This window comes from Cariama cristata, unplaced genomic scaffold (genome assembly GCF_000690535.1).
Source record: "Cariama cristata isolate BGI_N322 unplaced genomic scaffold, ASM69053v1 scaffold10518, whole genome shotgun sequence".
Classification (NCBI taxonomy): domain Eukaryota; kingdom Metazoa; phylum Chordata; class Aves; order Cariamiformes; family Cariamidae; genus Cariama; species Cariama cristata.
In genome coordinates, this window is record NW_009631667.1 from 1 (window position 1) to 11584 (window position 11584).

General features: G+C 54.2%; 1 protein-coding gene across 1 annotated transcript in view; it reads right to left on the bottom strand.

Moving 5' to 3' along the window:
* Positions 1-303: 303 nt before the first annotated feature.
* TGM4 (transglutaminase 4) overlaps positions 304-11584 on the bottom strand; it is a 24154-nt gene continuing 12873 nt past the window's right edge. The window contains exons 3-15 of the mRNA XM_009706060.1: positions 9822-10001; positions 9596-9702; positions 9171-9297; positions 8396-8514; positions 6884-6991; positions 6183-6357; positions 5548-5686; positions 5196-5299; positions 4086-4337; positions 3089-3436; positions 1602-1771; positions 963-1099; positions 304-445 (exon numbers count right to left, since the gene is read on the bottom strand). Coding sequence (XP_009704362.1) covers positions 304-445; positions 963-1099; positions 1602-1771; positions 3089-3436; positions 4086-4337; positions 5196-5299; positions 5548-5686; positions 6183-6357; positions 6884-6991; positions 8396-8514; positions 9171-9297; positions 9596-9702; positions 9822-10001 — 2108 coding nt within the window. The remainder of the gene's footprint in view (positions 446-962; positions 1100-1601; positions 1772-3088; positions 3437-4085; positions 4338-5195; positions 5300-5547; positions 5687-6182; positions 6358-6883; positions 6992-8395; positions 8515-9170; positions 9298-9595; positions 9703-9821; positions 10002-11584) is intronic.

Here is an 11584-nt window from a genome sequence, read left to right on the forward strand (position 1 = left end):
CGCGAGCTCCGATCCCGGGCCTGAGGTGGGAACGCCCCGCAGGGGTTCAGAGCCATCCCAACCCGGCGATATCGTACATCCCAATCACACAGTCGATTTTAGCGGTCTTTATTGAGTCACAATTAACTGCAATCAATGCACCTGTGCCTGTTAAGTCAGTTTAATTCCCTTTGCTTTGTGGGATTTTTGCTCTTCACTTCGAGAGTACTGTCCGGCAACCAGGGCTGCAAGAAGAGCTCAAGACACGCCGCGGTGCTGTGCATCCAGCACGGCCAGCGCTTACACCCCGCCGAGGCACTGGTCCTACTCGGTGATGGTGATGCTCTTCTCTGTAGAGATGGCTTTGATCTGGGTCGAGGTCAGCTTGGCTACTATTTTCCTCTCTCCTGTTCTTGTCGGAGTGCATGTTATTTCAGACTTCATGATCCTTCCAGGCTTTATATCCCTAAGGAGAAAGAAAAAACAAACAGTCCCAGCATGAGTTACGGTTCTTACTTGCTACTTACGAATTGTTTCACTTAAAGAAGTAGCTGCTGCCTGTGTTTAGGGTGGGTGCTTCCCTTCTCCCATGACCGAGGTGCAGTAAGTGGTGCTCAGCACGGTGGTGCTGGCTGGTGGTCCTGGCGGTCCTGGGGACCTTCCCCAGACGTCCCCATGCTGCTGAAGCACTAAATCCGGCTCTGAAGGGAGCAGCTGTGTTCACGCTGGCCGGGCAGCACCCGGCATCGCAGCAGGAGCACGGGGAGAGCCCCCGCCGTGCCCCAATGCCCTGAGCCCACCAACCTCTGCCTGGCTCTTTCTGCGGCGTCGGCTGTGCCCAAACGTCCTGCGGTTTTGGACACGGCTTGCGAGGGGCCCTGCTACTCCAAATCCCCTAACGGCTTCTTCAAGGGAAATGGAAAAAAAAAAAAAAAGAAACAGAGTCCTGCCACGCTCATTTCACACTGGGCTCCTCTCCTTACCCCTCATCAAACGTTGTCATCTTAAATATGCCCAAGCCCTCCACCACCAGCTTGCAGTTGTCCAGGGGCACGTTCAGCTTGTTCGTGAAGACGAAGGCACAGGGGAACTCCTTGTTCAGTTGGGCTGTTTCTGGCATCTGGCAGAGGAGGAAAGAGAGAAACAAACCCAAATACCGGGGATCAGAGGGGTAATAAGGATGCGGAGCTGCTGCAGGTTTGCTCCTCACCACCAGCGTGGTGGGGTACAACCCCCTCAAATCCTTTCCACCCTTCCGCAGCACCGTGTCCTCTGCCCCACCAGCTGTTTTCCCACAGCTCTGCTCTCTGGTTTCTCAACACGTTTTTTCCTTTGGGAAGCAGAGCTGTGGGATCGGAGATGGGCCCCGTACAAACTGTCCTCTTACACCCCCTTCCCTCCAGCAGCCCCTGCCTGCCCATTTTAGATGGGCCGATAAAAATCTTCATTTCATGGCTGCTTTCAACCTTCAAATAAAGGTTGAACAGCCAAATAAACCACCGAGGACAGAGCATCCCAGGAGGAAGCAGTTTGGGAGATCCTGCCGGGAATGAACCCCGGTGTTACGGTGAGCTGGGCTTTTACCCCTCATCCCCGAGGAGCCGGGCTGGCGGCTGCCTCACCTGGATGGTGATGGGGGGGTACTCGAAGCTCATCGTCGTCTCCTTGGTCAGTTTGTCATTTGTCCCCTGGACTTCGGCAATGGCTGTGATGTGGATGAGCACTTCGTCTTCCACCAAGGCCAGCGTCTTCATGTACGTGTCGGCCGGGATTTTCAGAGGGACCTGCATCTCTGCGGGAGAGAAAACAAAACTCGGTGCTTCATCACACGCCCAGGAATTGGGTGGCAAAGTCAGCTCTGGTGGCTGCTGTCCCAGGGTGCGGGATGAGACCTATTTGCGGCGACCATCCTGCTTTTGGATGGAGCTGGGGGCCGTGTCCCCGGGTGGGGTGGTGGTACCCAGCCGATGCAGCCCACGGGAAGGGAGGCTGAGCCCACAGCATCGCCCCCCGAGCCCAGCGCTGGCTGGGGCTCACCTCCTCCAGCCCTCAGCAGCCCTCGGCCCCGGCACGCAGGAGGAGGCAGAGGAGCGTGCGGTGGGGTACGTTTAAGCCCGCATCCCCCGGGGTTTCTCTGAGGCACTGCTTGCTGTAAAATTAGTGGCTTTCTGTTCACTTTAGATTTTATCTCTAATTGCTTGGACAAACTTCCAGTGGCTTGGAAAAGCCCTGGAGTCAGCGGCGTTGGAGCCTGAACATTGCTTTAGCGGCAAGGCTTCCTGGCTTGTGGGAATCAAAAAAAATAAAAATGCCTGTCCTTACGGCGAAATGTATGTAGCTGCCTTTGTGTCCCACCCTGCTGCTTTTTGACAGCCACAGTGTATGAATGAAAACACTCAGCAATCACCGGCAGCACAGATATTTTTTTTTTGGCAAGAGTGACTCACGCTTGGAATGAGCAAGAGCTGTTAATTATTCATCACTCGTTAGTCTCTTGTTTAGGAAATTTCAATCACATCGCTGGGGATCAGAAATGCAGCCCAGGTCACTCAAAGATAGGCAATGAACAGCAAACAGCTCTTGGGATCAGCCAGGCAGGCAACCATGAGATTGAAATGTGCTTGGGCGAAGAATTCAGAAAATAAAACTCACCGCCATGACCAACATTAGAGCGGCAAGCACAGGAACAAAAAAAGGCTGGAATTTCCAGCCATCTAAGTCCTGGGGGGGATCTGGCTCACAGGGATGCGCCCGAAGGCTGCGATGGCATCCTTGATGCTTACACAGGGAGGACGGGAGATGCTCCAGCACACCCCGCTCACACCCTGAAAACCTCCCCACACCGACGTGTTTCTGACCGTCTCAGTGAAGCTGCAGCAGGGACAGGGCCTTCACGTTTTGGTCCCTGCTACGGTGGGATCCCAGTCTATAACGGAGCCTCCCAAGGGCAGTAACACCAGACGCAGGTAGCAGGCAGGCGATGTCTGCTCCTCGTGCCGTACGGAGCCGTGCCCGGACCTACAGCAGAGCTGCTACGAACCAGCTCGAGCGAAGCCCTGGGCTGCCGCAGTAAATAGTCCCTAGAAGACAGCAAGTTTTCCGTGCCTACCAGATTTGCCTTCGAGCTTGACGGTCTCCTTGACATATCCAAGGTTGGCCTCAACTTTCCCAGTATAGTACTGCAGCTGGCAGGAGCCGACAAGATTGACGGTCCAGCTCCCGGGAGCAGAGGTCTTCACCGTGATGGCCAGTTCAAGGGGACTGCCAGGGTACAAAGCTGCTTTCTTGGTTATCTCCAGCTGGAGCCCGGACTCGGGCACTGCCTCGCGCAGCACCTCAGGCTTGGAGCCCCTGTCTGCCGCGGGGAAAGTCGAAGCGAAGCGCGCACGAGGTAATATTCGTGAAGGTTGTATGAAGGAGGTAGCTTTCTGCATGGCCTTCCTTTCCTCTTCCGAGCCTGGATGGAGAAAAAAGATGGGTGATGGCTGTAGCTCAGTCTCCTCACCCAGACCCGCCTTCCCTTTATGCTTCTGGTGCTGAGCACCTCCAGCCTCTGCTCAGGACACCCTCCCGGGTCATGCTACCACCGGAGCTAACTGTAGCATTTTGGACTGGAGGAATTTCCTGAAGGAGACACTTTTACAGGATGGCTGGTCTTAAATTTTTCAACCTAGTATTTTCCCGCTCCTCAGTGGGAAGGGTTTAACAGTCTAGCACAACATGGCTGGATCCGAGAACCGTGGGGAGGGAACGTGGGGGCGGGTTTTTTATTTCCAATATGGTCTGGGGAAGGGAAAGACAAAAAGAAGAATGAAGAAATAATGAAGCAACAGTGAGTCCAACCATTAGGTTGGTGACTGAGCCCATTTCTGTCACTGCCTGCAAGCTTGCTCGCACCTGCCCCTACAGAGCATCCTATCGGCGTCGCTGCGGGCAGGAGGATGCCCAGGCGCAGGGCTGCCTCCCCCAGGTCCCCCAGCCTTACACCCGGTTTGCCACTGCAGCTGCCCCCGTGCTTCCCTCCTGGAGAGACCAGGAGTTGTGGGGTGACCTACGTGACCAGGGGGTCTCCTCTTTGGCACTACTTTAGAGGATGGGGGAGTCACCTTCGGGGAACTTGTACTGCGCGGTGATGTCTTCCCGCTTGTCCTGCCCCACGGCTTTTGTGCTTATGTTCAAGCCGATGCCTTGGGTCTCCGTGTTGATCCTGGTGTACTTATCCTTGCCGTTCACCTTCTTGACCAACCAGTAGACTTTGTCAGCATTCACTTCTGCATACACAAACTTGCTGTCGAAGGGCAAATACACATCTCCTTCTCGGATAGCCTTCAGCGGGCATGGACCACACTGGAAAATACCTAGAGAGCACATTCAACACCATTTGCTTTTCCAAATATGAGCAGAGCCTCCAATTTTATTTTTTTTTTCCCACCCTCAGACCCACCCAAGCAGGAATCTGTGGCCATGGTAGTTGACTCTTAGCAGTAAATATTCCTCCAGCTCAGTGATGAACTCCAAAAGCCCCCATTTATCCCACAGCTGTTTGGGCTTTTTTATAGATGACCAAGCTTTGGTGAACACATTTATGTGTTTGCCCTCACTTGAATAATTTGAAGGTTTGAAAGTCATGGCTCGGTGATGGAGTCAACCGAGTCCAGCCATCTGTGTTTGATCTCCTAGCAATACCCCACTTGTGGCACAGCCTTGAGGATTAATGTTTTCTTTCCCACCACCAAATTCCCCGCATCCCTGCAGGGAGGGCAGTCACCAATTTGGGCAGTCACTCCTCTCATTTACCAACGACCAGACCCATGACTTCCTCAGGAACGCCCTACAGAAAGCCTCTTTACTAGGGAAAGCTGTAGCCCCTCTTAGTACAGACTGCTTTGAACCCTCAACTTCACCAAAGAAGTCAGAGGATGGTGGAAAGAGAAATCAGCTCTGATTTCCAGCTGTGTGCTGTAACCTCGGAAATGACATTCATGTCCCCACAGCATCCTACAAGGTTGCTTTTCTGCCTGCCGAAAAAACGCCATTCCTCCCGTCCCGGGCTGAGACAGCAGGCATGAGACCTCCAGCTTTAGGATGTCACTGCCCAAGTGCGTGAAGATGTGCGTGGGGAATACGTGCTTTGCTGAGTGGGGACCATGGTTTTCAGGCGAAACGTCCCTGCCTCCCTCGGGAGTTACAGAAGAGCCTTTCTAGGCAAGTCCTACCTTGACTTGGCTCCTGAGGGGTCGAATCGATTGCCTGCCAGCCATCAAACCCCGGCGGCAGGTCTGTCCGCTTCATCCAGACATCGTTCCACACGTGGAAGTTCCTGCGTGCGTTGGGGTTGGAAAGAAAAGGAGTGAGCTGTTACAGCTGGAAGAGTCGCGATCTCCTCGCTTAATCCTTAAGTAAGGGCAGGTTTAATGGGGATTTGAGTGAAACCCCAGGTTTTCTCTCACTCTCCCAGGCAGCAAACCCAAAGCAGCAGGGAAATTCCTAAAGGAATTTCTGGGGCTGGGAAACGGGGTGGTGCGGGGTGGTGCAGGGGTAGGAAGTGTTAGCCCCCTTTGACAGTACCAGATAGAGTCGAAGGACAGTCTGTCCAGCTTTTCTCCAGATTCGTTCAGGTAAACGTCGACTCTCAGGTTGTCCTCCGTATCATGTGCCGAGTTGAAGTTACTCACGCAGCGGGATGGGACCCCCAAGCAGCGCATGACTGCAGCACAGACAGAGAAAACACGGGGTCACAAAATCACTCGGGTTGGTGGGTGCCTCTGGGGATCGTCTCGTCCAACCCCTCTGCCCACCCAGGGGCCTGTAGAGCAGGTGCCCAGGACCGTGTCCAGATGGCTTTTGAGTACCTCCAGGGATGGAGACTCCACCACCTCCCTGGGCAACCTGTGCCCATGCTCGGTCACCCGCATAGTGAAAAAACCTTTTTTCCCCATGTTTCAGGTTGTGCCCATCACCTCTGGTCCTGTCATTGGGCATCACTGAGATGATCCTGGCTCTGTTTGCCCCGCTCCCACCCGTGGGGTATTTATACACATGGCCAAGACCCCCTGAGCCTTCTCTTCTCCAGGTTGAGCAGTCCCGGCTCACTCAGCCTCTCCTCACACAACAGATCCTGCCGCCCCCGGCACTCAGAGGCACAGTAATTTGGGTTACTAGCACAGTAATTAAGATATCTGGAAAGGGAGACAGTTCACTACCTGTAGTGAGGACTCCTGCGAAGACCCAACATTGACCGTAACAGACCGGCTTCTTCGTTTTGTAATACTGCTGCAAAATTGCGACGCTCCCGATCCAATCCATCGGGGAGGTCCCGTTGCTGTAATTCCCTGACCAGTTCCCCAGCAGGACACCGCTGTCATCGTTGGCATTAACCTGTGGCCACGCACACATGCCGAGGAGAAAAATAAGGGGATGAGGCTGAATAAGGCTTGAACCCCGGGGTCTCTGCCCACCCTGTGGCACCCAGCAAGGTTGCTGGTGCTGGCTGGGGGCTCCCCTGGTTGGAAACCCTCCACCTGGATATCTAAAGGGAGGTGGTATCGCTGCTCGGGGCGGCCGAAAGGCACTTTGCATCTTGTATCTTAAACCCAGGGCTCCGGGAAGGGTCCCGCCACGGAGAGCAGTTGCCCCCCGAAACACCACCCTCGTGTCGGCCCTACCACCGCAGCGGTGGAGGACGGACATCCCCAGGGCAGTGGCAAGCGTTGGAGCTGGGGACACCCCATCTTTCGCCCACCACTGCCCTCCACCCAAAATGCCTCTGGCTCTTTCCTTGCAGTTTCCCAAAGGAACCCATTTCAGATGCCTCCTGGAACGGTGGTCGAGGCCCCGGGGAAAGAAGAGCGAGAAGGAGGAGGGAGAGCTGGCGGGGCAAAGCGCTTCTGCGCAAGAGGCGTACCAAGGCAGACATGGCTCTGGACACAAAGACGGGATCCCTTCTGTTGCTTAGCTTGAGTTTGCTTTTGTCCAGCAGGTACATGCAGGCGTCCAGGATGAATTCCTCAAACTGTTTTGGAGAGAAAGTGGACACGTTTTTATACGCCGCTCTAAACCAAAATTTGCTCAATCACTACAAATTCTATCTAAGTACTTGGAGAAAACCGTCTGACTAGCCCTAACTTCTAAGCTCCCTTTATGATATTGAATTTTCAAGCCCGTGGGGCTTCTCAAAACTCTTCTCTCCAAAGAAGGGCTTAAATGAAACCCCACCTTGGAAGACAAAAGCCCATCTTGTGTGTCTTGGAAACAGCTGGAACCTGACCCGGCACTCTTTACCCTGTCCGAAGTCACCGACATCATCTCCCTGCACCCTGCTAATTACTCACAAGAGTAATGAGAATTTAGGAGCACTACAGATATGCAGACTATTGACATAGGTACAAAATGACCCCTGAGAAAATAAAAGGTACATAAATGCAGATTATTACAGCAAGAGATTCCTAATAAGCACTTGCTGATAAAGCTCTCTGAGGTAGAATTCACAGAGATGTCAAACATCCGATCCAGCAAAGCTTGTCAGAGCATCAATAGCAGCTCTCGTTGCCTGACAGCAGAAGAAATATTAGGATGGGAAGAGCTCTACGGATGATGCCCTTTGGCGCCTTCATGGAAAAGGCATCAGCGCGAGCACTTTTGCCGGGCTACCTGTATCCTGCAGCTCAGCATCGCAGATTTATAAAACAAAACAAAACAAAACAAAGAAAAAAAAAAAAAAGATTCCAACATTTTTGGTTGGGGAAATCTGTCTGGATAGGGCGCAGGATGCTCTGTGTGGGTGCCCGTGTGCTTTCTACGGGGTGCAAAGAAACCTGCTCCAGCATCCAGCTCTTGTCCCTAGCCCGAGCCGTTGGCCGTGCCCCCGGCTGGGGTGGTCTCGAGGGATGAGGAGCGAGCCCCGTTCCTGAGCGGGTGGGCTGGGTCTGCCCTGCACCCAGCGCTTCACCTCGCAGGTGGGGAAGGCACCATTTGAACAGTGACCACCTCTGCCAGCGCTTCTCCCCTATTTTTTCCCGATCGTGATGCAACAGGTAAATAATCAGATTTTTTTTTTCCCCGTCAGCCCTCTCCACGGCTCACAGCTGGTGACCGACAGCCACGGGAGCAGGCAGGACTCCTTACGGGAATCCTTACAACCAGAAACGCTCCATCCCCAGTTCCCACATCCTTTGCCAGGGGTCTCGGGCTGTGGCTATAAACGTGCCATCAAAGCCCGGACTCCTGGGGAAAACCCTGAAGCGCAGAGATCACCCTCAGCAGGGGAGCCCTCCCCGCGAAGCTGGCAGGATTATTCAAAAGTGCTTTGAGCTGCTGACGGGCTTGAACTGTTTATGGGTCTGATTCACTAAAAGGGGGGCCCGAGGGAGCAAGAGCACATGAGGGTACTAACGCTGACGAGACAGCTGCGTTTTACCTGCCCGAAATTCCAGGGTCTACCGTATATGCTGTAGGCAGACCCAACGTAGATGAAGCCCGTATCGTTGAGGACGTACTCCTTTCTCTGCGCCTCGTCGGCCAAGAAGACGACATCACCTGGAGCAAAACCATCCCTCCGGTGTTAGGTGCTTTGCACACACGCTGTAAGAAGTTTTACTTGGAAAGCTAAACTGGGGGAGCTGGTGGTCTGTAACATTCACACCAAATGACGACCATGCAGCACTCACTCTTTTTTTTTTCCTACCATGGAAGAATTTCCTATAAGACTGACCTTTCTTTTACTCCTGTAGGCCCATTGCTACATGAGCAGTGTTTTACTTTAGCAAAACGCTTCTTTCTGAACAGACGCGTCAGTGGAGCAGGTAGGCAGCAGAGAGAACTGGGGGACGGATGCCAACCAACACACATAGGGGGTTTTTTGTCTGGTTAATTTTTTATCTGGATTTTAAGCCAGCCCAGTCCTCTCAGTTAACCGCTGTGCTGGGATGCAGAGAGGGGTGACACCGAGGTGCAGACAGAGGTGATAGGCAGATGCCCCTTAACCCGGCACTGGGGACCCCCCAGCGAGGAGCTGGCTCATTGCTATTGCCCAGCTTCCCGCTGGCTCCGAGAGGATGCTGATTGCGGTGTTTTATGGGGAAAAAGCAATGTTTGTGGGAGAGAGAGGAGGAAAAAAATGTAAGGAAAAGCTCCCCTAGGAACAACCCCCGGCAGCAGTAATTGTCATCACCCCCGGTTGTGGGACCACTCACCTTCGCACCAAGGATTGAACAAAAGGTAGATACTGGTTTCCGGCTTGTAAATGTTCGTCCCGGTCTTGACGTTCAGGATGTATTTTCCCACCGGGGCCCTGGGGGAGCTGGTGACAGACACCAGGCACTGTGGAGGTGACAGGGAGAGGCGGTGTGAGGGACCCTCCACCACGGCCACAGGCACGGCACGAGCATGGCACCGCGGGACCGGCACGAGTGCCGAAGCTGGCGGCGGTGGGGTCCGTGCAGGGAGAGAGGGGAAGGCGGCGGGATAGGATGCATCCTGCCATGAGTTAAACGCTGCTGCCCACCAAAAATTATAGGGCTAAGGGAAAGTGGGACAGGGCTATGAGGATTTGCTCTGTAGCTCCCAACGGGCTTGGCATTGCTGCCCTCCGTGCCAAAGCGCTGCTCGTGGGCTTTACCTCTTTGTCGCTTTTCTTGATGGTGGAGATTTGCCACCCGCTGAGATCCTGCTCCTCCCTCGGCTTCAGCGACATCAGGGTCCCCCTGATTTTCATTGGGTTTTCACCTGGAAACAAACCCAAGGCAGGATGCGGGAGGGCTGCAGGGGTCTGCGACGACCCCGCGGTGAAAAAAAAAGCAGCCGGAGGCTGGCAGGGCTCTCCCGCGGAGGGGGGACCCCCTTACCAATGCCGAAACGCAGCGCCAGCTTGTCGGTGGCCTTCAGCTCCCTGCTGAAGCTGAGCTGCAGCTGAAAGGGCTGCCCGCGCCGCACCACCAGGTTCTTGATGTCGTACGCATCCGTGTGGTGCAGGCGGGAGTTCTGGTTCCGGAGAAAGTCAATCCCAGTGACCTTCAGATCGGTCCCTGGAAAGGCGTTAGCGGCAAGGGAGAAAGACAAAAAATAAAAGAGACTGATGGTAAATTGCTCGGTAAAGATGGTACCACAGTTTATATAGATGTATATAAAATACAGCATAGTGCATGCTGCCAGCTGGCCAGCAGCCGTGAGCCAGCTCTGGAGCCCACCACGGGTGAGGAAGATGGCATGGCTGCAAGTTTTGTTGCAATTTTGAAAGTTCTGCTTCTGCGAAAAGCCTTGCTTCCCCCTCAAAAGTGGAGCGGGGCCAGCGCATCCCCATCCCATCGCTGCAGCTGCTGCCAGGCAGCTCCGCTCCCCCGAGCATCTCGCACCAAAGGTCCTGACCACCGCAGCAACCCCGTGGGCAGTGCCCATGGTCCTGCCATGTCCCTGTGCCCTCTCCTCCTTGTCCCCATCTGCTCCGCTGGGGGCACCTCGGCAAAGCCAAGGCCGTGGCAGCAACTCCTGTACGTGCCGAACGCATGGAGCATCAGCTCCTTCAGTATTGCAAACGGTTCTTTGTTATTGCCGGTGTTAAAACAAGGAGTAACAGCAGCAGTAGAAGCACAGACGGGTGAAGGAAGCGCTGCTTGCCACGGCGCGTTCAGAGGTGATGCTCCCACGTGGCCCCCAGCTAGCACGGGGCAGCTTAAAAATTAAACCTCGCTGTTGGGACCTTTATCTCAGTGTAGTCCCCTCTGGTCAAAGAGCAGCCTTGTATTAGCATTGAACACATTCTTCATGATTATCAAATAATAACTAACAGTAGCTTTAATTGCTCCTTACATAACATAGCACACACATTCAGGCTGGGAGTAAACCCAGTGTGCCGAGCTCCGGCTCCCCTCAGTGACTGACATCCCCAGAGCCTCCGGGATGCCCAGGGCCTGGGGAATGGGGCTTTGCAGAACACTGAACCTGATTCTTTGTATTCCCCCCTCAAAAATTAGTCCCAAGTAATAGCACAACAGTCATTAACGAGCCTCCTATGGAAGTCTGCATACGTGAATCTTTGCAAGGTCGTGGGGGTTTTGTTCCCAAGGACTTGGTTTCTCCTACAACCCAAGTAGCCAAAGGAAGGTGTGGGGCGAGGACCCAGCTGTGCTGCGGAGATGCTGCCTGGCTGGGGGATGCTGAACGCGGGCAGCAGAGCACTATAAAGTATAGTATAATATAATATAAACCATATCAAATAAATATGATATGATATAACATAATGTAATATACAATATAATAAAAAAAAATACTCAGAGGTCCAACATCCCCAGACCCCTGGGCGGCGAGGGAGGGAGGCCAATGCACCCCACCGAAGAGCCGGCGGACGCCGGTCCCTGCCCGGGGATGGCTGCGGCACGCTCCCCACCGAGCATCCCCCCTTCACGCCGACCGCTGCTCTCGCCGTTCGACTTCAGCACCCTTTTGGACTCCAGCAAGAGTCCCTGCCAGGTGCCTCCCTCCCAATACCGCCGCTGATTTTGTAAGACGGTGTTTAAAATCACCATCTCCTGGGCTGTTCTCCACTCCTGCAACTCCGGACAGGCGTGGGGCTGGGAAAAGCCTCGGCACCTCCGTGCCAGCGGCTCCCGGC